Source organism: Mustela nigripes, chromosome 1 (assembly GCF_022355385.1).
Source record: "Mustela nigripes isolate SB6536 chromosome 1, MUSNIG.SB6536, whole genome shotgun sequence".
NCBI lineage: Eukaryota > Metazoa > Chordata > Mammalia > Carnivora > Mustelidae > Mustela > Mustela nigripes.
Window position 1 is genome coordinate 60,974,577 of NC_081557.1, and position 25,330 is coordinate 60,999,906.

The 25,330-nt window shown below is 38.9% G+C and overlaps 1 protein-coding gene and 1 long non-coding RNA gene across 18 annotated transcripts in view; one reads left to right on the plus strand and one right to left on the minus strand.

The window, feature by feature from the left end:
• The window catches only part of PICALM (phosphatidylinositol binding clathrin assembly protein), a 111,465-nt gene extending 100,249 nt beyond the window's left edge, over positions 1-11,216 (minus strand). For 9 of the 15 annotated variants that reach the window (XM_059412283.1, XM_059412279.1, XM_059412238.1 and 6 more), the window contains exon 1: positions 10,734-11,216. In XM_059412283.1, the coding sequence (XP_059268266.1) occupies positions 10,734-10,863 (130 nt within the window). In that variant the 5' untranslated portion in view covers positions 10,864-11,216. The remainder of the gene's footprint in view (positions 1-10,733) is intronic. The other 6 variants (XM_059412304.1, XM_059412294.1, XM_059412298.1 and 3 more) reach the window with 1 other exon arrangement.
• The window catches only part of LOC132025147 (uncharacterized), a 140,852-nt gene continuing 125,663 nt past the window's right edge, over positions 10,142-25,330 (plus strand). For all 3 annotated transcript variants that reach the window (XR_009406433.1, XR_009406435.1, XR_009406438.1), the window contains exon 1: positions 10,142-10,670. This is a non-coding gene — a long non-coding RNA (uncharacterized LOC132025147). The remainder of the gene's footprint in view (positions 10,671-25,330) is intronic.

Here is a 25,330-nt window from a genome sequence, read left to right on the forward strand (position 1 = left end):
TAACTTTCCCTGCCTTCTCACACTATATATAAAAATTAACTCACATTTATTCAAACCTAAACATAAGAGCTAAAAACTATAAAGCTCTGTAAGGGTAGTTTAGGGATAAATCTGAATAATTTTAGATTAGCCAGGTTTCTTAGCTATTATACCAAGAACACATTCAGGAAAAAAAAAGTTGCAACTTCAGAATTAAAAATGTTTGTACATCATCAAAAGGCAATAACAAAAACAGTGGAAAAGCAAACCACAGGATGGGAAAAAGGATTTCCAAATCATATGAAGATCAAGCATCTGGAAAATGTAATGAACTCCTCTAGTATTCAAATATATGAAGAATCAAATTTAAAAATGAGCAAAGGAGGGTCACCTGAGTGGCTCAGTGGGTTAAAGCCTCTGCCTTCAGCTAGGGTCATGATCCCAGGATCCTGGGATCGAGCCCCACGTCCGGCTCTCTGCTCTGTGGGGAGCCTGCTTCCTCCTCTCTCTCTGCCTGCCTCTCTGCCTGCTTGTGATCTCTGTCTGTCAAATAAATAAATAAAATCTTTAAAAAAAAAAAATAAGAGCAACAGATCTGAACAGACATTTTTTTCAAAGACATACCAAGGTCAATAAGCACATAAAAAGATGCTCAGCATCATTAGTGCTTAGAGAAATGCAAACCAAAATCACGATACCACTTAGCACTGATTTATAGAATGGATAGAATATAATTTTTTTTAGTTTTTAAAAACCTGAAAATAGTTAAGTGTTGGCAAAATGTAAAAAAAAAAAGAAAGAAAGAAAGTTTCATACATTGCTGTTGGGAATGTAAAATGGTACAGTGGCTATGGAAAAAAGTCCAGTCAGTTCTCAAAAAGTTTAATATAATTAACTGTATGACCTAGAAATTCTTCTCCTAGGTGTACACCCAAGAGAACTAAAAACACATGTTCACACCAACACTTGTACAGAAATGTTCATAGCAGTATTATTCTTAATGGGTTTCAAAAGGTAACCAATCCCAATGTCCATCAATGGATGAATGGATAAACAGAATGTGACATATCCACACAAGGTAATATTATTAGGTTATGGAAAAAAATGAAGTACTGTTATATGCTAAAACATAAATAAACCTTGAAAACATTGAAAGCTAAGGGAAAGATGTCAGTCATAAAAGGCCACATGTGCATTCCATTAACATGAAATGCCCAAAAGAGGAAAATCCATAGACAGAAGGTAAATTAATCGTTGCCAAAGAATGAGGGTAGGAGAAAAAAAATGGAAGTGATTGCTAACAGACATGGGATTTCTCTTGAGGGCAATGGAAAATGTTTTGGAATTAGTGGTGACGACTGTATACAACACTGAATATACTACAAACCACTTAACTGTATACTTTAAAATGGTGCACTTTATGTTGTATGAATTACTTCTCACTGTAAAAATTGCAGAAAAAAATATCACTTTGTCTTATAACCCCCTTACATTAGATTTGGATTAAACAATATTTCAAATTTTTCAGAATCCTGCATGAATCAGATTTCTGCAAACTGTTTCAAGTACATCAAAAAGGTCTGCTGGGCACCTTAGGTGGCTCAGTCAGCCAGGCATCTGACTCCTGGTTCCGGCTCAGGTCATGATCTCAGGGTTGTGAGATTCCTGGAATCTGTTTGAGATTCTTACCCCTCCCTCTCACTTTGCTCCTCCTCCTGTCCACATGCATGCCTGTAAGTGCCTGGTCTCTAAAATAAATAAATAAAATTTCTCTTTTTTTAAAAGGGGGTCTGCCAACCCTGTGTGAACGATGTGAATACTATCCTGCTGCTTAGTTTTGGGCATATACTTGAATTACAGTAAGATTTTCACATATCAGATGTATCTAAAATACAGTGCATTCATATTTCTTAGGCATCCACAAGATAAATGATTATTACAACACATAAAATTTTTAACATTACATACATATACCACAACCCTTGTTTGGAGCTTAGTGTCTTATGAAGAGATCTATAACCACAAGAAACGCATACATTAAGTATAAATATGAAGTCACTTGTACAGTATGCCTACAATCTTTAGTGAGAGAAGAAATTTGGTAAGTAATGCTAGCTGCTTCAACCACCACTTGGAAGAAGTGTCCCCTGAGTAAAATCAGAGCCCCGTGGATGCTTTCGAGTAGTAAGTTTATGACTACAAATATCAGCACCATTTTGGAAATTACTGCTAGAATTCCAAGTGTTCAGAGAAAACTTTCAGCAATCCCCACTTGCCCCTAGAATCAACTTACAGCTGAGATGGTGGTCCTACTAGCATACCATCACTACTCCTCTCCAACGCTTGCCTCCCATCTCATAAAGATTCATTCTAAAACAATCATTACTTTCCTTTTGCATTTTGACATTATTAAGTGTACTTTATCCTTCCTGACATCTAAAATGAGTTTACCATACAGTTAGTACTCTGGAGACCCCCTGCACACAGACTACAATACAATACCTCCTGGAGTTGTATGAGGAAGAAAATCTGATAAAACATTTCAAATCTATTGCTGGTCCCCCGCTTAATTCTTAAATTTCTACTTTTAAAAACAGATTCTCAAAAACATGTCTCAATACAGTTTTACTGCAATCCCCATTTTTTTTCTGAGACAATATCTTGATATCATCTACTATTTCAACAAAACTAACTCTCTTAACGCCTTCCTGGGTTCCACGAAACACAGCAATCTTTTATATTTTTAATCAGTGCTACCAACTTTTAATTTTGAAATCAGGTAATTACCACTCACAGCAACTAAGAAAATATTATTGAATGTTTATACCAACAGATCTCTATACTGTGTCTCAAAGTTGTTCATGGAATAGTCTAACCTGTGAAGAGAGATTATGTGTAATCATCCAATACTTACTGAGCACCCAGAGGATCACTGATGAAGTACTTCAAGAAGAGATACAGATCAGTACAGAAAAGTACAGTTCCTATTCTACAGAGAAAACACGGATGAACCCAAACATATATAAAAGCATGATACCAACTATAGTTTAAACAAAATTACACAAGACCAGTGCTCTAAACCTTGAGCTATAGAGCCAATTTAAACAAAATTATAAACTTTAAATGGTGATAAAAGGTTGGAATGACAGGAACCAGGGGGAATTATTCAATAATGTCTTTAGAAAAAGAAGGTACTTTAACTATGAGTGTTAAGGAACGCAAGTTAGTTTTTAAAACGTTTAAAAGGAGGGAGGTATCTATTTTGACAGAGAAAAAACTATTTTGTGTCCAAAGAATGGTATATGCAAAGGCTAATAGTCTGGGGGTCAAGAACTTACTTTAGCACAATTGGTAACTAAAGTGCATGGCTGAAAAAGAATAGCTTAGCTGCTTCTAAAAAATAAAAAAAAAATTTTTTAAAGGTGAGGAAAAATGGATCAGGAGTCCCAATTAATGGACTTTATTAAGACCTTTTAGGGAAAGAATTAGTAGACTCTTTTTGCTCCCAGCAGTCTCCTTTCCAAGTCACATTGTACTTTCCTCCCAATCTACTTAACAGTGTGACATAAAGGATTAATGCCCCATCTTTTGCTCAAAGTCCACCTAAGGATGGGTCACTATTACCTGCCAAATTACTGAGTTTAAAGGACCTCTTAAATCTACTTCTGCTCTGAGTATCCTTTTTTCCTAACATACACTCTTCCTTGGGGTTACATTTACTAGTCTCAGAACCTTTCCAATCTTAAAAATTGAGGACCCTGGTAGGATTTGGTTTATGTGGATTTTCTCTATTGGTATTTACTGTGTTCGGGATTAAAACTGAAAACTGAAAAGTCATCTCTTAATCCTTTTTAAAATAATAAATCTCATTCCATGTTAACAATTTTTTTTATATTTTATTTTTTTATTAACATATATTATTTGCTTCAGGGGTACAGGTCTGTGAATCACCAGGCTTTCAACACAATTCACAGCACTCACCATAGTACATATCCTCCCCAATGTTCGTAACCCAGCAACCTATTCCTCCCCACCTACATGTTAACAATTTTCATGAAAAGTAACTATATTTTTCAAAACTAAAATTTAGAACAGTGGTACTGTTTTACCTTTTTGCAAAACTTTTTACTATCTGGATTAATAGAAAACTCCACTGTACACCCATGAAAGAACCAAAAATGAAAAAAGGCAAATAATGTCTCAGTATATGAATACAGTTTTGACCTCACAAATAAGCTGAAAGGGGGGCATCTGGGTGGCTCAGTGGGTTAAAGCCTCTGCCTTCAGCTCAGTTCATGATCTCAGGGTCCTTGCATCAAGCCCCTCATTGGGCTCCCTGTTCACTGGGGAACCTGCTTCCCTTCCTCTCTCTCAGCCTGCCTCTCTGCCTACTTGTAATCTCTGTCAAATAAATAAATAAAATCTTTTAATAGAAATAAAAAATAAACAAAAATTTAGAAATAAATTGAAAGGGTCTTTGGAACTCCCCTAAGTGCCAGGACCTCATTTCAAGAACTACTGCCATGGATAAATGAACATGGTTTATTCATTCTCTGGAACAGAAAAGCATTACTAAAACATCACACTGAGATGAAAACACAAACCTGATGCTAGACCACCTGAACTCAAATCCTAGTTCTCCTTCTTCTGATTATGACCTTGAACAAATTACTGAACTTCTCAGCACCTTAGCTGCTTCTTCAGTAAAACAGTGATAATAATAAAAACCTTGCTCACAAAGTTGTTGAAAGAAATAAAGTTAATAAAAGTATTTAGTACAGTAAGTGCCCAAGACAAAATAAACACAAATAAATATTAGTTAAATAAATATAAAACAATCAATGCATAAATACAAGGATTTTGTACTGCCACTACATTCTAGTATAACTTTAAAAATCCTTAATACTGTATTCCCATAATCTAGCAAATTACAACTCTGAACATGTTAATACAAAAATTCAAGTTCATCAGAATTCCCCTCTAAAGAATTATCATTCGTAAAATCTGACTACCGAGAAATGTTTCTCCATTAAAAGAACCATATACACAATGAACATATAAAACTCTAAAAGGTCAAATCCAAACATTTCAATTCTCTAGAGAAATGTATAAAACAGTTTAACGGGGAACACATGGAGACAGAACACAAAGTAACGGAAATGCCACTTCAGCCACCAAAAGAACAGGAAGAGCAAATACTAAGGCTGTACTTTGAAAACCTAACCCTATTTCTTCTTGGTAGGCTCTAACCTCTTGCCAAGAAGCCTTTAAGTTTATTTTTCTTACATCTTTGATTTGAAAGGGGAAATCTTGAAACTAAGCATTTTGGAAATAAAGGAAACAGAAGAGAAGCTCTTTCTATGCATTATGGTAAATGTTTACATCAAATATTCTAAATGATAATCAGGGTTAAAAGAAATAATTTAAAATAATGCAATTCTGGCAATTAATTAGAAAAGACTACTTTTTAACTATTAACATACCTTTAAAACATCTGATTAAATATTTAAAACATCTGATTAAATATTTCATAGAAGTGTTTCACAAATCAAATGGAGGGCGAGGGGGAAGCCTAGTTACCTCTTATGAAAGGTTACTCCTCATCTGCCACTCTAAATTTGAAAACACCTTTAAAAATTATTCAGATACATATACAGTAAACATGAAAAGCCTTCCTATAAGGATTAAAAAATAGATGACTGGAATCTAATATTTTTTAAAATAACAAATCCATTAGTGAAGCCTAAGTACTTTTTGCAGACATTTTAGAATTAATTTGCTAATTACGAATAATGCAGCTACCAAAATGGTTATATATAAAGTTCTCTTCTGAGTTTCTCTTTTAAAGTACATACAATTCAGAAACTTAACTGTATATACCACAAGGAAAAAAATTACATTTGCGTAGTTCTGCTACATACCTCAGGCATTTGACCTAGGTTGACTCCATTATCATTTTCTGTATTTCAGAACTATTAAAGACTAAATAGGGGCGCCTGGGTGGCTCAGTGGGTTAAAGCCTCTGCCTTCGGCTCAGGTCATGATCCCGGGGTCCTGGGATAGAGTCCCGCATTGGGCTCTCTGCTCAGCAGGGAGCCTGCTTCCTCCTCTCTCTCTGCCTGCCTCTCTGCCTACTTGTGATCTCTGTCTGTCAAGTGAATAAATAAAATCTTTAAAAAAAAAAAAAAAGACTAAATAATAAGGGACAGAATTGGTTAAATAATGAAAAGGGAAAATATAAATCATATGGTTAATTCTTATAAGAAAGAATAATAAGGGAACGCCTGGGTGGCTCAGCTGGTTAAGCGGCTGCCTTCGGCTCAGGTCATGATACCAGGAACCTGGGATTGAGTCCTGCATCGGGCTTCCTTGCTCGGCAGGGAGCCTGCTTCGCCCTCTGCCTCTGCCTCTGCCTGCCACTCTGTCTGCCTGTGCTTGCGCGCTCTCTCTCTCTCTAATAAATAAATAAAATCTTAAAAAAAAAAAAAAAGAAAGAATAGTAAGTCCACATGTTAACCACGAAAGAACTGCTTCTTTAAAACAAGATCTATTTGGAAAGCCTGTTACTTTATTTCTAAACATGACACATCTTGGGGCAGATTTCCCACTTAATCTCTTCCTCACATGCACCTTTTCTTGCAAATCAGATCCCAGTTACCAAATACCTTCTCAACAATATGCCAACTAAGCACCCAATAGAAGTCATACATCAATACATTTGATTAAAAAGGTAATTATTTCAGGTACTTTCTGATATTTTACATACATTTTCAATGGTTATACAAACCACTAACCCAAATACAAATTCCATCTTCTACATATTCAATATATTCACAAATCCTTAACTTTCAAAAGAATTATTTCCACAATTAAATTTAAGCAGGGTATAGATCCAGCACACAACACACAAATCTCACATTATATCTACTACAGAGATACACTAATAATTGATGCTTCTTAATAAGAACAAGATCTTGATTTTTTCCCAAGATATAAAGCAGATGATGGATGGAATGAAGTGTCCCTGGAAATTAAGTGGGAAAAAATACAGATAAAAAAGTGAAGCCATTATTACCATTAACATAAATACTGTATTTCAGTGTAACATGTTAGAATGTAAATGCCCAAGGACAGGAAATTAAACAAATATATAAAAAAAATTAAATATTCCTATCAAAAAAACAAAATAAGACTAAAGGTTATGAAGTCAGATAATAATGGTTTTTAAATTAAGAATTTATAAATTTAAAAAATTGTGTTTTGGGGCACCTGGGTAGCTCAGTCAGTCAAGTATCCAGAGTCTTGATTTCTGCTCTGGTCATTGTATCAGAGTCGTGGGATCAAGCCCCGTGTTGGGCTATGTGCTGGCTGTGGAAGTTGCTTAAGATTCTCTCTCTTTCTCTCCCTCTGCTCTTCCCCTAACCCTCTCTTCAAAAATAAATAAATTAATTAAAATTATGTTTTGTTTATATTTGAATAATTATGGATGTTTGAAGCATTCTATATCCTCTTTAAATTGAGTTAGAAACTACTACCTGAGCATATGGCTTGCCTCTCCCGTAGCCATAAGAGAGGATTAAATTAGGTAACAGTTAATAGTGCCTGGCAAACCGAAGTCCTTCCAATTTAAGGGCTGCTATTCTTCTACCTTGACTACAACCATTAGAGACCCGAAACTAAATGCAAATCGTGTTCATTTTAACATTTATATTTCAAGTTGGACAACTCCTCACACTAGGGACCCTAGTTAACACTATTACCTACAGACACCCATAAGCAAAGCAAAAAATTTTCTAAAACAAGTATATAATATAGTATGAATTAAGCCCTAAGTCGTAGATTATAATAATCACTTCCTAATATGCAAACACCTTGTCAAGTACACAGAAACCTCCTCCACAGTCTAAAGGCCCATTGGGGGGGGGGGGGAAACAGTCCTGGACATATTTTCGTTATACACTAACATTTAAAAAATGAAATTGCAGGGCACTTGGGTGGCTCAGTGGGTTAAGCCTCTTCCTTCAGCTCAGGTCATGATCTCAGGGTCCTCGGATCAAGCCCCACATCGGGCTCTCTGCTCAGGAGGGAGCCTGCTTCCCCCTCTTTCTCTGCCTACTTATGATCATCGCTCGCTCTCTCTCTCTCTGGGTCAAATAAAATAGATAAAATCTTTAAAAAAAAAATGAAATTGCTTTCACTAAGTTCAACTGATGAGGAAAACAGTCATTCAAGATATTAAAACATGCAACTGATCTAAGCCCTCACTAGAAAGAAAAATTCCTAGAAGAGAAAAAATTATTTCTACATTAAAGCCTGAAGTTCATGGTGTCATGACACAGAACTGTCTGTGAAAGCCTTTTCAATTTTTTGGAAGCATGTTAAAGTGTGTGGGTAGAAAGATGTTTAGAAAAACCACTGATTGGCCAGTCTTCACTTAACATAAATTTAGGTCATTATTAAAAACTTGTTACAAGGGCATTTAAAACTATATAGGGAAAAGAGTATTTTAAAACCTTACTTTAAAAGAACTAGATGAGTAGTAGCAACTTATACGGATTTAAAGAAAAAAAAAATCACACATTACCAAGAATATTCAAGTTCTAAGGTCGGAGCTTACAGCAGTGGTAGAAAAGAGCTACAAATGTTGAGTTTACTTTCCAAACCTAATACCATTTGGCATCTGCAGTAGCTGCTATTACAAGAGAAAAAGGGTAACACTAATAAAACACAAGCATCACCCTCCTTATCACTTATCACTTTGAAGTCAGTTAGAGGAAAACAGTTCTTACAGAAAGAAGTAGTTTTTTCACCTACCCCCCATCACCAAAAAGAAAAATAAAAAACAGTAAGAATTAACAGTTAGGTCAAACGGTAAGATTGGCTATAGCAAACCAAGCAGTCACTTGAAGGGAAGTAAAGAGCAAAACTATCTACTCCACGTATCAGATAATAAAAAAAAAAATCACGTACGGTTTCACAATTCATTTTAAATAATTTTCCATATATAAAAAAAGTGTCAGCATTTAAATATATTCTACATTTTTCTAAACAGGCAAGGACTGAGAGTTAAAAGCAGCCTGCACGACCAGTGCATTAGAGGAGAACCAAGCAGTAAAGACTTTTTTTTTTTTTTTAACTTTTCCACAGTGAAGGAACCAGTCACAATGAATAATGGGTTTGTCTGTAGCAATAACTTGTTCTAACAGCACTTCATGAGCAAACTATCTTGGAAGAATTCACATTTTGTACATTTTTCTTTAAAGTGCAGACCTTACAGCCAAAGCCCAAAAGAGAAATCAAAACAGGACTCACAGTCAGGGAATTCCCTTCCAGGCCTTGCTCACTCTTGCTCCAAACAGTAAAGCAAAGTTACTTTCATGAGAATAAGTCAGTCAGGCAAATGTGTCCAGCTGCCATTTTAAAAAGGAACTTATTACTGTGCCTATTTCCCTAGGTTTTATTTCCCTGAAAAGTTTTAGGTCACTCCACTGAGTCAAACCTTGAGTAATCCACTGAGCTTTGTACCTCCAGGTAAAGGAAAGAAAAATGAGGATATTACAAGTGGCTTCCAGGTCTGGAAAAAGTTGGGAGGAGTTAAGCTATGGTAATTGTATGTAAGTTAGTGAATGGAGTAATATTACCCCGGAGAAGAGAAGCTGGTTCCCCGAGAAAACCAGCTTAAATTAAAAAGGAGTCCAAACTCAAGCATCATCAATCACCTTTTTAGCATTTTCAAAAGAGATGTAGGTTATTTGTAGGTTTGATACTAATCCATTTTTTATCCCAATAATCTACACTTCATACTCAACCTTCTAAATTCAAACCGCCAGGGTTAACAGTACCAGGAAATGATACCACTATCAGCCAATCCTTTTCCAGACCCCATTAGAAAAAGAAACAAGGGGGAGAGGGGGGCTGACATTCACAACTTATCTAAAAAGCATGAAAATAGAATGATTAAATTCCACCAAAGGCAATTATAAATCCCAACTTCCCATAAAGCGTTCCCTACACCAAACGGAGTACCTTTACTTTCATTCCCCCAAAGTAAGTAATCTGGGCTAAGAGTCGGATAATGAGTCTGATGTGTCCGACACAAAATGAGACGAAGGAACCGAACTGAAGCTACAGAGGCAAAGAAATGTCACCCAAAGGGGAGAGGAAAGCTGGAAGAGAAACCCGAGAAGGGAACGGACAGAAGAGACTTGACCAGTGGAGCAAAGGAGTGGGAATCACTTCAAGGGAGGCAGCCTTCAGGACTGCGGAGAAACGGGGATCTAGGTCCACGGAACCGAGCGTTTACGGAACTCGAAGGCTAATGGGGAAACAATGGGGCGGTGAGACCGGGAACAAGCCGAGAGACGCTCAGGAGAGGGCGACTAGGCAGCACGGGACGGGGGTGGGGGTCGTATGAAAGAGCAGAAGGCTGCAGTGGACAGAGGCAGCAGGGAGGTGAAAAGCTACGTGGAGAGCCAAGTTGGTCGAGTGTATTGGGGTTTCGTGGCGCACCGGGCAGGAAAGCGAGGGTCTTCTAGGTACCCGGGGGTGGGGGAGTGGCTTATCAGGGATTTTTAGACAGTGAACGGAAGCCGTGAAGGCAGGTGTGATGGAAGCAAAAAGCACACACCTCGGAGCAGCACAGGACCCGCCGTGCCAGACAAGACGACGGGAAGGAAGAGGCAGCTGAAGGGGTAAGAAAAGAGGAGGGAAGAACGCGGGTCGCGGGGACAGAGGCCGTGGTCGGCTTCACTCACAGTCCAGGTGTTTTTTCTTGGGCCCCATGATCTCGTGGGTCGTGGCCTTGCATACTGTCTTGGATACCGCGGAGCCGGTGACACTGTGCTGAGCGGCGGTGATTCGGTCCGTCAAGCTCTGGCCGGACATCTCTGCGGCGCCTCCGCCACCCCTCCCGCTCGGCAGCCGGCGGGGACTGGGACCCCCAAGCGCCGGAGGACCCCCACCCCCCACCGCACCCCCTACCCCCACCGGCTCCTTCTCCGCCTGCCGGCCTGGGGCGGGGCTCAGGGCCGCGCGCTGCCACCCAGCCGGGAAAGAACCGGCTCGTGTCACCCGCGGGGTCAGGCACGGCGTCGGGCACTCCCCTGCCCCCGCCTCAGCTCAGCCCACCCCTTCCCTGGTCAGCTGGAGCCGGGCAGGGCAAGAGGGACAGGCAGCTGCAGGAAAATGGCGGCGCCAGGCTCCTCCTCGGAGCTTTCCGGGCTGTCCCGGGTCACGTGACTCGGGCGCCGCCCCTCCGTCTCCTTCTCCCGCCCCTTTTCCCTTCCCTTTCCTCTTCGACGCCCGCCCTCCCTCGCTCCGCGAGGGAAGAGCGGGGCGGCGCCCGCGCGTTACGTGATGGAACCCGCCCGGCGGGCGCAACAGGAGGCCCGCCCGGGGGCAGTGCGCGGCGGGCCGCGTCACGTGACGCTCCCTGCCAACAGGTCGCCCGTGGCGGGACGCGGGGGTCACAGAGGGGAGGTGGGGCGGGAGAGGGGCGGCGAGTCCCGTGAGCCGGGGGCGAGCTGGTGAGTGGCGTCCGTTTTACCTCTCTCCCACCCCAAGGGTCTTCTTGTTGCCTGTGGTTGAAACCAACGGCTTGACAAAGAGGAGGTGCGGCCACCTTCACGGCTTGGCGTGGGGAGGGGGCTGTCAGGGCTCCGGCTCTCCGAACTTCAGTGGCTGAGTCAAGATTGTGTTGAGGGATTCCCGCCCCCCAAAGCCGTCCTCCTGGTTTTAAGGAAAAAGAAAACGCTTCAGTTGGCCCATTTTCGGATCCTGGCCAGCAGGCCTCTCCCTACTGTGAAACGGTTGAAGCTCTCACTACTTCCTTACCCCGGGAGGGTTGGGTATGGTTTTTGTTGGTTCGGATTTGTTTTGTTTTTCCCATTTTCTTGAAAGACTTGGAAATGTCACCGGTTTTTGTTGATCTCTCCTCTGAAAACTCAGACACGCTACTGCTGGACTAAATTTAGATACTAACCGTCCTGTATTCTTTCTCTAGCGTGTCAAATAGGACAGGAAACACATAACTTCACTGGAATTTGAAAAGGGAAGTAGTAGGATGATGTCAACAGAGATTAGCTTGACCCTACGAGGCTCACTGTGGAGGTGATTAAAGGTCCAGACCATAGAAGGAAGTGAGAAGGCTGGTAAATAGAGAAGTCCCATTCAAAGAATTGAGACATCACTACCTGCCGTCTCCCCGGGTTTAGTTTTTCCTTCCCTTTGGCCTTTTTTCTCTTGGGTGAGCCAGATTTTCAGGGAAAGGAGACACTGACACCTGACCTGTAGACAGTTTAGAGGAATTACTATATCCTGTGAATCTGTTCTATGAGCCTTTAAAAATGTAATTAGGGCCACATTTAACTAGGTTTAGGGATAAATTTTAAAATCTCTGTGAGTGTTAAATTACTGTGATAGTCCTATGTAATCTTGCTACTTCCAAATGAAATGCTAACATACTCCAAAAGTCTGTGTACACCATCTGCCAGCCAAATCCAAAATTCGTGCTTCAATCTGGTGACTCTCAGAAGATGCAAAGCTAATAGTTAACATTTTATGTATCATATCACAGATTTTGTGGTCTCCTCCCGTTCCCTTCCCCCCCTTTTTTCACTATGGCTGGTGAAATTCTGCAGCACCATGATTTGCCAAGAACATACAGTCTTAAATCAGCAGGCTTCATCTTTGTCAAGCCAGTCCCAAATTTCACAAAATGGTAGTGACTTCCTTCAGTGCTTCTGCAGTCCATCTACAGTTTGGTGCCCAGTTTGCTGCCCCATGTCCATTGTGCCGTGCAGTCACCCAGTCCTCAAGGCATGTTGCATGCCATCCTTGCTGCCCTTCTATGGGTTCCACTGAGTGAATTCCCAGTTGACCTGAGCATCTGCACTAATAATAATAACTCCTGCTGAAGTCAGTCAATATGAGCATGGCATTTGGCTGCCAATAGCTAAATACTTCAACCTCAGGGAAAATGTAAAAGTTACTCCTAAGTACACAGCAGGAAACTTGTATTTTTTGCACTACTATGAATATTAAAGGGTAATATAACTGTACATTTTTCGAGGATGCATTTTATAAGTTTCTGAATGAGTAAATAGTCAGTGATCATTATAGAAGTTTATGTACAATGGTGAACTGAAAGATATGAAGAAATTTTGAAGATGATGGGAAAATATTCTAAGGATAGGAATTACTGATGGGCCTACCTGCCCTGTCCTATATCCTTAAGTTTTCTGTGTGTTCTACTTTCCTTGGTCTGTTTCTTTTTTTTTTCTCTTTCCTTGGTCTGTTAAAGAAATATCTTTACTTGTCTCACGGATGCTTCAAGCTCAGTATAGCCAAAAATGATTTCTCTTGTCCCTGCCCATTCCATATCCCTCGTCCATGCAGATCATCATCTTTGTTCTTTATTCCAGGAATGGCCTCACCACCTGCCCAGAAGTCCAAGTCAGAAAACCATGACTTATTCTTAGCCCTCCTTCTCTCTTATTTCTCTTACCCAGCCTAATCTAGTTATATCCCTCAAACCCATTTTCTTTCTAACATCATATCTATTGCCTTAGTTCTAGCTTTATTATCATTTTTGATCTCTTTCCCATGTAGACTATTCTAATAACTTCTTAGCTGATTTCTCTCTCTCTTTCTCATACCTCAACTGTCCAATCCAGATCTTTCTGAACCTAAAATATGAATCTTTTCTTTGTATTAAAACCTTCGTAGCACCCCATGCACTACTCTAGAGGATAAAATTTAGGACTCTCAGTTTGACATATAAAGCCTTTCATGATCTAGCCCCTACCTAAGTATAGTTTGTTGAGCCTTATCTCTCTCCAGTCCTCCACATTTAGTCCAGTTAGTGTCACACTACTGGGTATGCCATTCTGGTTCACACCCTCGTAAGTAGTCAGCAGTTTATTTCTGTTACTCATGTAGTATCTTACACATCCTCCTACTAATTATTTTTATAATTGTTTTATTATGCTAGCATGAGGACAGAGATATCTTCTTGTTAATATTGTGGCTGATACATAGTAGACACACAGTAGAATGCTAGTTGAATGAATGAATGAATAAATGAATGAAAACACATAGAAGTCACCTATTTGGAAACACTACTACAAACCTCTCATTGGATAAAACCTGCCCACTTTTTCACACTTACAGCATGCCCATTCTGTAATTATCCATCTGAAGGATCATCTTTATTTCAGTATTAGTTCATTCACAAAAATATATGTATTGAACACCCACTGTGTGTCAGGCATTGTTCTAGGTGCTATATACTATTTTAACAATGAACTCATCAGCCCTTTGGGAACTGATAAGCTCTTTACTTTGATTGCCAACTTAAAGGTCTATGTACTTTAATTACAAATGAATAGAAACAAAGACAGAGGGAAAAATTTGAATAGCACTTGATCTTTCCAAGGCTCTCAAATGACAAAGTATGGTGTATGGAGGTTGGTGTCCAGGGGGAAATGGAAACCATTTAAAACATTTTTTAGTGTCTTCTATGTGTTTGGAACACTTATAAATTTAATTCTCATTACTATAACTCTAAAATGGATTGTACCATTTAATATAAGGGGAAAGAACAAGTTTTAGGAGTCAAGTGCTTATATAATTTTTCTATATTTAAAAAAAAAATAGTTAAGTTTAAGAAGTACCAGAATTCCACAGATACTATAGTGGCATAAGCAAGATTTAAAAACTTGTCTTTCCATTAACTTTATTTATACCCTTTCACCAAAACGTGAAGCATCTACCAATACAAATGACATTTATTCAACAAATTCTTCTTGCCTGCATACTCCATACTAGGTATTGCTAGATTCAAAGATACAATAATGTGTAAGAGAAGTTTGGTCTCTATTCTTAGAGCTTACAATATTTTAAGTGGCAGCAGAAGAGAAATAAGTGAGGTGAAGAAAACTTACTGCTCCTGAAGAATCTTGAAGAGGTCTAAACTTTGAAGTAAGATAGTAATAGAGAAAGAGAATATGGAAAACAGAATGAACTAGAATTTTTACTCCTTACTACTTCACTTATGCTCATTCCCAAAGCCAAACAATCTAGCAGTTTATTGTATTCCCACTCTTCTTGGAAATCAGAGTTGTTTAAATTACGATATTTTGATATTCTGTTAGCTAAGCTGATAACACCTTGGCATCCGCTTCTTCCCTTATCTGTCTGTTTATATCTTCTGATGCCGCCAAATGAATTAAAGATCATAACCTTTAAAAGGTCAGGACTTTCCTTTAAATGTATCTGAGTTCTCTTACTAGGACCTCCAAGCAAATACTCCACTTCTAACTGTGGGATCCTTATTTACATTCTCAGCATACATACTTGTGATAATAATAAGAACATATAACTTTGTAGGTGGCATACCCTGTGCTAAGCACATTACATACATGCATTATCTCAATTAAACCCTAAAACAACCTCATGACCTTAGTAGAGACAACTTTGTGTTCCCCAAAGTCTGTTTCCTTTACTTCACAACACACCTTATACTTCCCAGCCTCCTTCCTGATCAGTCAGGGTCATGTGACTGATTTCTGTCCAGTGGAATGTGAATAGAAATGATGAAACCCATTTAAGGCTTGGCCCACGGAACCTCTAGAACATCCTACACACGCTCCATATTCTCTTTCTTTTATTTATTTATTTATTTATTTATTTATTTATTTATTTGACAGACAGAGATCACAAGTAGGCAGAGAGGCAGGCAGAGAGAGAGGAGGAAGCAGGCTCCCTGCTGAGCAGAGAGCCCGATGCGGGGCGGGGGGTTGGGGGGGGGCTCCATCCCAGGACCCCAGGATCATGACCTGAGCCGAAGGCAGAGGATTTAACCCACTGAGCCACTCAGGGGCCCCTCCATATTCTCTTTCTTTCCATACTTACCAGCTGAATGAAAACTTCAAAGAATTTAGAGGAAGTCAAAACCACAAAATGCAAGAAGCCTAAGGCCCCAAATTGATCCTTGTGGAAATGTCATCCAAACATGGCGAGGAACACCTGTGTTGGATTTTACTTGTTTTATTAAATTATGCCTCTGAAATTATGATGCTGTATTTTATAGTAATTAGCTACCATGCCTAATATACTTCTCTTCATTTTGCTGGTGAAGAGAAATTGAGGCTTAGGAAGAGTTAAGTAATTTGCTTAAATTTGCTCAGCTGTTAGGTGGGGAACTAGGAATAGATCTCAGGTCTCTCTGACTTTTAAGTTTAAACTCTCACTGCTTAAGTTTCTCATGATACTATTTCATGTACTGTTAAAAATTTCATAAAAGGGGGCACCTGGATGGCTCAGTTAGTTAAACACCTGCCTTCAGCTCAGGTCCTGATCTCAGTGTCCTGAGATCGAGCCCCCTGTCCGGCTCCCTGCTTAAGGGAGAGTCTGCTTCTCCCTCTCCTTCTGCTGCTCCCCCTCACTTGCATGCTCCTTCTCTCAAATAAATAAATTAAATCTTTTTGGGCGCCTGGGTGGCTCAGTGGGTTAGGCTGCTGCCTTCGGCTCAGGTCATGAACTCGGGGTCCTGGGATCGAGTCCCGCATCGGGCTCTCTGCTCAGCGGGGAGCCTGCTTCCCTCTCTCTCTCTCTCTGCCTGCCTCTCCGACTACTTGTGATCTCTGTCAAATAAATAAATAAAATCTTAAAAAATAAAAAAAATAAAAAAATAATAATAAATTAAATCTTTTTTAAAATAAAAATTTCAAAAACGTTTCATACAGGCTTTAATAATGACTGCTTTACCTAGCATGCTGAAAAAGCAAATAACCACGGTGACCTCCAGTTTCTTTCACATATAAGATGCTCTCTTACTTTAACTTATTCCTGCCACATTTTCCTTTCTTTAGGGTGTATTAATTTTACAATTTCAATATGACTTACAATGTATTTTGACCTTATATACCTGTTGAAAAATGATGTGTAGATTAGTTTTTAAGTGCCATCCTTCCCTTAAAAAGGAAGATTAACCAAACCTTAACCCTGAATCATCATCAAAACCCATTAATTATGAAGCAGAATAAAAATATGATACCTGAGCTATTAAGATACCTGGGGTCCCTTCTTTGCAGTCTAAAGAGGCTGAATAAAGTACAAATGTATTAGAATATGCAACACTGAACTAAAATAAGAATGGTTTTAATGTTAAAATTAGGATACTGAGTTTTGGTTGATATATATCAATGATCTAAAGGAGATTTGGTAATTCATTTAAGACAATGGGAGAAGAAATGGATTTGGAGTTAGACACACTTAGGTTCATAACTCTGGACAAGTTAATCAGTTTCCTTAAAAATAAAACATGGAGAAATAGTACCCATTTTAAATAGTACCTATTTCTTATCAGGATTAAAATAATGTCTGTAAAACACTAATAAAATGTTTGACACCCAATAAATGTTGTCACTCAGTAAATAAAATCATTCAACATTTATTCAGAATTCATTATGGGCAATGCAGTCTGCTAGATTCCCAGGATACAGAGGTCAATTAGACAAAATATTAACAGAATGTATTAAGTAATATGATAGAGATATACATAGACTACTATAAAAATGGAGTAAAAGGGCATTTAGTTTTTCCTGTAGGGATCAATTAAGGTTTGTTAGGGGCAGTGACACATAAGTGGAGTCTTGAAGGATGATCAGGAATTGTGAGGGAATCAGAAGTTATTCCAGGCAAAGGAAAATCGCATATGCAAAAAGAGAAGTCATTTGAGGCCAGCAAATAGTTTGTTACTATTGTTTTTTAAGCAGGCTCCGCACCCAGCAGGGAGCCCAATGTGGGGCGTGAACTCACAACCCTGAGATCAAGACCTGAGCTGAGATCAAGAGTTGGACTGGATGCTTAACTGACCGAGTCATCTAGATGCCCCAACTGCAGATAGTTTTATATGACCAAAACATGGTATGTGTGAGGTTTTTATTTATTCATTTGATCAGCAAGTAATTAGCAAGCACCTATATATGCCAGATAGTGTACTAGGTCCTGAAAACACGTAAGTGAACACAATAGAAAAGTCTTCTGCCTTCTGGAACAGTATATACATTTAAGAGGGCATATAATAAACAGAGTGAAGAGAGCTGTGAAGAAAATTTAAACAGGGTAAAAGAATCAAGAATGACAGAGGACTTTAATTGGATGACAAGGGCAAGTTTTTCTAAAGAGATAACATGTGACTTGAGTGGATTGTGGGAGTCAGCAATGCAAATATTGGGGAGAATATCATTTTGCAGAGAAGGAACAATAAGTACAATGGCTCTCAGGCAGGAACAAGATTAACTTGTTTGCAGAACAGCAGGGCCAGTGTAGCGAGACAAAGAGTGAAGAAGAGAAAGAGAACTAGGAGATGAGCTCAGGAATGTGGCTAGATCGTGAGGGGCATGTTGAGGACTCTAGATAATATCTAGAGGTAGATGTCCCATGAGAATGGATAGGTAGCCCTAGATCTTTGGAACAAGCTGATGATCGTATGACGTAGGCTGTTTCTAACCAATACCACTGGAACAAGAATCCGCTGATTGCAGTGTTCTTCTACATACGCATATCCCCTTGGCTTTTCATCTTTATCCTCTTGGCTATTTCCTTTCCCCTCTTCTGGATTAAGGTCCTAGATTATTGGTGTACATGGTTTTCCTTTATTAAATACATAGTATTCCCAAGATCTGTATCCTTGAAAATTACTGGACATAGGACATGGTTGAACAAACCCTACCAAATTAAAGGAAAAAAGAAACTTGTTTAGATAAGGAATATTATGTCTCAATTTTTTTTTTAATTTCCAGTATAGTTAACATGGGTGCTATATTAGTTAAGATGTAATGATACAGTGATACAACAATTATTTATCCATTGTCTAGTTTTTAAAATCTAGGAATGTACCTTTGAAATGCCTTGTAAACTCCAATCATTTTTGTCTTAGTGTCTGTCTGCATTGCAGTTACCAGATATATGATCTTTAGAGTCTTAAAATTCTGCTGCACAGCCACTGCTACACTAGATGATTTACAAATGATTATCCAACAAAAAGAATAAGAAGACCTGATATTTACAGAGGATAATAGGACTACTATGAAAATCTCAATACGTTACTGAGACTTATTAAATAGCAGTGCAGATCTGAATTGATCATCCTCCCAGAAAAATAATGGTCTTTCTTCCAGTTTAGACTAAAGAATGACCAAAGGAAGGGGGACTGAGAAATGAAGCAAAAATTAAAAACGATCAACTGTCCTATTGATACGTAACACAAACAATTCAAGCTCTTATTGTTTTAACACCAGCGTTAGACTCATGTGTTACAAGATCACAAACTGATTTAACAGTAACTGTGCTCAGACTCATATGTTCTAGTAATTCACTTAGTTTATAAGTTCTTATCAAATCCCTCCGCAAGCTAATAACATCTACTATAAAGACACCCTATGATTAATACCAATCCCCTCCCAAATCCCGTATCTTTCCCTAACTACCTGCTTTTGAGATATTATTGATATAAGGGGATGCTTCCCCTTATCAGCAACTTTAACAAATCCAGTTTTTATGATCAATAGGCTTTTTTAGTAGTGCTGTGTTTCATTCTGTCTTTGGGTGAGCTTGTGCCCATAGATTGTGAAATTCACCAGTGCTTCCCAGTTGTTGTTGTTGTATTTTATTGAAGTGTAGTTGGTACATAATGTTACATTAGTTACCATGTACTATGTGTACAACATAGTGCTTCTCCAACTCTATTTTTATGATATGCTTGCCACAAGTGTAGCGACCATCCTACCATCTGTCACCATACCATGCTATTACATTACCATTGACTATATTCCCTATGCCATACCTTTCATCCCTGTGACCTCTACATTCCATAACTGGAAATCCTGTACCTCCCATTCCCCTTCACCCATCTTGCCCATCCCCCCACATTCCTCCCCTCTGGTAACCATCAATTTGTTCTTTATATTTAGAGAGGGTCTTTCTTCTTTTGTTTGTTTGTTCACTTGTTTTATTTTTTAGATTCCACGTATAAGTAAAATCATGTGGTATTTGTCTTTCTCTGTCTGACTTATTTCACTTAGCATAATGCCCTCTAGGTCCATCCATGTTGTCACAAATGGCACAATTCCATTCTTTTTTATGACTGACTATATTCTGTTGTGTATATATACCATGTCTTCTTTATTCATTTGTCGATGGACACTTTGGTTGTTTCCATACTTGGCTATTGCAAATGATGTTGCAGTAAACATAGGAGTACATGTGTCTTTTTGAAGTAGTATATTCATTTTTTACCTAGTATTGAAATTAATGGATTGTGTGGTATTTCTATTTTTAATTTTTTGAGGAACCTCCATACTGTCTTCCACAGTGGCTGCACCAGTTTGCATTCCCACCAACAGTGCACCAGGGTTCCCTTTTCTCTACATCCTTACTAATACTTGTGATTCTTGTCTTTCTTATACTAGCCAATCTCACTAGCCATTCACTGCAAATGATATCTTGTGGTTTTGATTTGCATTTCCCTGATGATTAGTGATGTTGAACATCTTTTCAGGTATCTGTTAGCCATCTGTATGTATGTTTTCTTTGGAAAAATGTCTTTTTGGGTCCTCTGCCGATTTTTTTTTTTTAAGATTTTATTTATTTATTTGACAGACAGAGATCACAAGTAGGCAGAGAGGCAGGCAGAGAGAGAGAGAGGGAAGCAGGCTCCCTGCTGAGCAGAGAGCCTCATGTGGGACTCGATTCCAGGACCCTGAGATCATGACCTGAGCCGAAGGCAGCGGCTTAACCCACTGAGCCACCCAGGCGCCATCCTCTGCTGATTTTTAATCAGATTATTTGGGGTTTTTTTTTTTTGGTGTTAAGATGTATAAATTCTTTCTATATTAGATTTTAATCCCTTATCAGATATATCATTTGCAAATATCTTTTCCTATTCAATACGTTGCTCCTTAGTATTGCTTTTGGTTTGGTTTGGTTTGGTTTTTTCTTCCTTAGATGGAACAAGGTAAACAGAGGGGGCTGGAGTTGTCTTTGTTTTTTTTTTTTTTTCTCCCCAGTAGTTTAGCCTCTTATAAAACTGCAGCAGATTAATCTCTGAAGTAGTTTCTCCTCCTAAGAACAGAATGCTCTGGCATATATTGAAACAGTCCCTTCCACCTTCTCCTGCTGGAAACACCAAGGAATTTTCTCTAGTCTTTACTAAGATGGTATGGTAGAGCTCCCAGAGGTTGAACTAGCAAAAGTGTGGGAACCTCCCCCATACCTTGTCCACACTGAGCCTCCAGCAATTTGTCAGTTACAGTTCAGGTTTCTGCACCCTGGGACTGGTTTCTGTGATGGTTTCTTGTGGGTTCTGCCCTTGTAAATTGTGATTCTCTGTGTTCACCTGTCCTGCCAGTTTTGGGGGGGAGCAAACACCCTACAATTACTAGAACATATGAGTCTGAGCACAGTTACAGTTAAATCAGTTTGTGGTCTGGTAACACACGAGTCTAAAGCTGGTGTTAAAACAATAAGAGCTTGAATTGTTTATGTTGCGTATCAGTAGGATGGTTGCTTCATTTCTCAGTCCCCCTTCCTTTGGTCATTCTTTAGTCTAAACTGGAAGATTTACCCTCTGACCTCACTTCTCAGACAGTTATAAAAAGAGATGATTTCTCAGTTGGTCCAGCTTTCTGCTTGTTACATTGGAGTGTTGCGATGGGACAAGAAACCAGAAGACTGGACATACTGCTTTGGGGTACTCAGGAGATACCCAAATGGAGCTGTCCAGTATACCAAAGGATATTAATATGACTTTCGATAAACTAGCGCTACAGATCCAAACAATATGAGTGTATAAGTAGTTGGCAAATCATGGAGTATATGAAGTTAACCTGGGAGTAAGCTCCCCGGAGTGAGATGGAATCCTGAGGAATTCCAACATTAAAGAGGCAGCATACAATTTTGAAAGAGCACTGAAGATACAGTCACTCTGATAAAATTAAGTTTTCACAGGTATCTTGTTATTGCTCATATAAATTTATCAAAGTTCATTACCTTTTATTCTTTTACACCCACACCTCCCACACCCCAATTAACTAAAGCAATTATATTACATAATCTGCTCATCCTGGGGCAATTGTTAAGATGGAGACTTTTCAAAAGTGGAATAAAATATTTCAAACTACCTTTTCAATAAAGTCCTATAGAGTGTTCTGTAAATTTTCCGTTTAAAAATGTCACTTCAAAGCAAAGATATTTTATTCCAGTTGGCAGTCCAGAGTAAGTTTTGAGTACCAAATTCCAAACCTCCAAAAGTGGAATTAAAATCTTAGATACTGAAAGATTCCAGGAAACAGTTGCATTTCTGCATGCTACAGTAAAATGAAGGCAAGAGGGACACATCTGCCAAACTTTATATTATAATTAAATCACTTTGTACTGACATAGCTTTATTTTAGAGGAGAATGTTTGTGGGGATTTTTAATCAGATAAAAATAGGGCTGCTGTTTTCTCTATACCAATTAACATAGTTGACATTTAGCCAGATCTGCCCTGGACACAGCAGGGGATGTACAGTTTGTCCTGATTCTGTGGGAAATGAAAAATGCAGTACTTGGCACAAGAAAAAATATGTGAACCCAAAAAATGTTGTCAAATATAGCAAGTCAAATTAAGAAAATTGATTTACTGAAGGGCAGTCTATGCTTTCTAGAGAACAAAGGAGAAAGGAAGATTTTCTGGACAACTCAAAAACATGATGGACCTTGCGTTTAACTATAAATAATGTATGCTAATGAATAAGCATATCTGGTTAAAGATATTTTTCTACAACTCAATTAAATATGCAGTTTTTCTTACCATGAGTTGAAGAAAGAAACTGCTAGTGGCTCACACACAGCATAACATGTTAAAAAATTTTGCACAGGGACACGTGGGTGGCTCAGTCAGTTAAGCGTCTGCCTTTGACTCAGGTCATGATCCCAGGGTCCTGGAATCGAGTCCTGTGTCAGGCTCCTTGCTCAGCAGGGAGCCTGCTTCTTCTGCCTGCTGCTCCCCCTGCTTGTGCGTGCTCGTTCTCTCTGACAAAAAAATAACTAAAATCTTTTTTTCAGAAAATTTTACACAGTAAGTCTACTTAGATGGCATCTAATCAAATTCTTTCATTTTTGGATAAAGGAAATTGGCCCCAGGGATGTTAAATTACTTTCATAAAATCACACTGATACATTGCCCTCACAGATCCGTTGGTTCTTAAAAACTTTATGGGAACATCAAAGTTATCGTAACACTTCAGATAACCAGAGTGCTTGAAGGATAGTTTATTCTAATTCATTGAAACTTATGATTAACTAATGATATGAAAGAAAAGTGGCTTTTATTTATAACTTCTTAAAAATTAATCTAAGGTATTTTGCCTCATAGTTCCACCTTTATAAGTAGTAGGTTGAAATCAGAAAATCACTCAACTTGGATAATTATTTACTCACAAAAACAAAAAATTTCATATGGCTCAGCCTAAAATATGAAAGTAAATGGATCTGAATACTTGAACAACTTGTAATAACTCAAGTTCATCACTGCAGAAAGCATTTTTTAGTTGAGCATTATGGCTGCAAATATACATGGTTCAGGTGACTGTGTAGAAAATATTCTGGCTCTCTGTGTACCCTGAAAAATCTGTGACCTGTGCTAACCAGCTTCCAAGATGGACTTCAGAGATCCTCACCTTCTAGATTTTGTGCCCTTGTATAATCTCCTTTCAGAATGACCTGTATAACCAATAGACTATTGGGGAAGTGATGGTATGTGACCTGTCAGCACATAAAGTGTAAAAAATACTGAAGCTTCCACTTTACTCTCTCTCAGCTCTCTCACACTGGCAGAAGTCAGCCACCATGTTATGAGAACACTCAAACTCCAGCAGAAGGTCCACGTAGCAAAGAACTTAGGCCTGTTGCCACCAGCCTGCATTAACTTGTCAGCCTTGTGAGTGGGCCATCTTGGAAGCAGATCCTCTGTCTGGCACCACAGCCAAGCCTTCAGAAGCCCTGACCAACATCTTGATTGCAAACTCAGGAGAGACCCTGAGCCAGAACTACCCAGCTAAAGTGTTTCCAAATTCCTGACGCACAGAAACTGCGTGAGATGCTTTAAAGCCTCTACATTTTGGGATAATAGATAACTAATACAGGGCTTATAAAATATATATATGCCCTTGTATTAGTTTTCCTAGGTCTTCTGTAACAAATTACTACAAATCTGGTGGCCTAAAACATATTCTTCTATGGTTCTGGAAACCAGGTGTCTGAAATCTAGGTGTTGACTAGGCTGTACTCCCTCCAAAAACTCTAAGGGAGAATCCTCACTTGCCTCTTTCAGTTTCTGGTGGCTCTAAGTGTTCCTTGGCTTATGACTGCATAACTCCATTCTCTGCCTCCATTTTTTTTCTTTTTATTAACATACAATGTATTATTTGCTTCAGGGGTACAGGTCCGTGAATCATCAGTCTTAAACAATTCACAGTGCTCACTGTAGCACATAATCTCCCCAGTGTTCATCCCCAGGCACCCCTATCCCGTCCACCCCTGTCCCTTCCAGCAACCCTCAGTTTTGTTTCCTGAAGTTAAAAGTCTCTTATGGCTTGTCTCCCTCTCTGGTTTTGTCTTGTTTCATTTTTCCCTCTCTTCCCTTATGATCCTCTGTCTTGTTTCTCAAATTCCTCATATTGGTGAGATCATATGATAATTGTCTTCTCTGATCAACTTATTTCACTTAGCATAATACCCTCTACTTCCATCCACATCATTGCAATGGCAAGATAATTTGGGTTGTTTTTTTTTAAAGATTTTATTTATTTGACAGAGATCACAAGTAGGCAGAGAGGCAGGTAAAGAGAGAGAGGAAGGGAAGCAGGCTCCCCGACGCGGGGCTCAATCCCAGGATCCCAAGATCACGACCTGAGCCAAAGGCAGAGGCTTTAATCCACTGAGTCACCCAGGCACCCCTGGGGTGGTTTTTTTGATGGCTGCATAATATATATATTTTATATATATATATCACATCTTCTTTATCCATTCATCTGTTGGTGAACATCTAGGCTCTTTCCGTAGTTTGGCTACTGTGGACTTTGCTGCTATAACCATTAATAATAAACTACCCTATGGGGTAGATCTGTTTTCAACTTTTTGAAGAACTTCCATACTGTTTTCTCTCTGCCTCCATTTTCAAATGACCTTCTCTTTTCTGTGTGTCTGTCTCTCCTTTGTGTGTCTCTTACAAGGATACTTATCCAGACTTAGAACCTATGCAGAGAGTCAAGATTGATCTCGTGTCCAGATCCTTAATACAATTA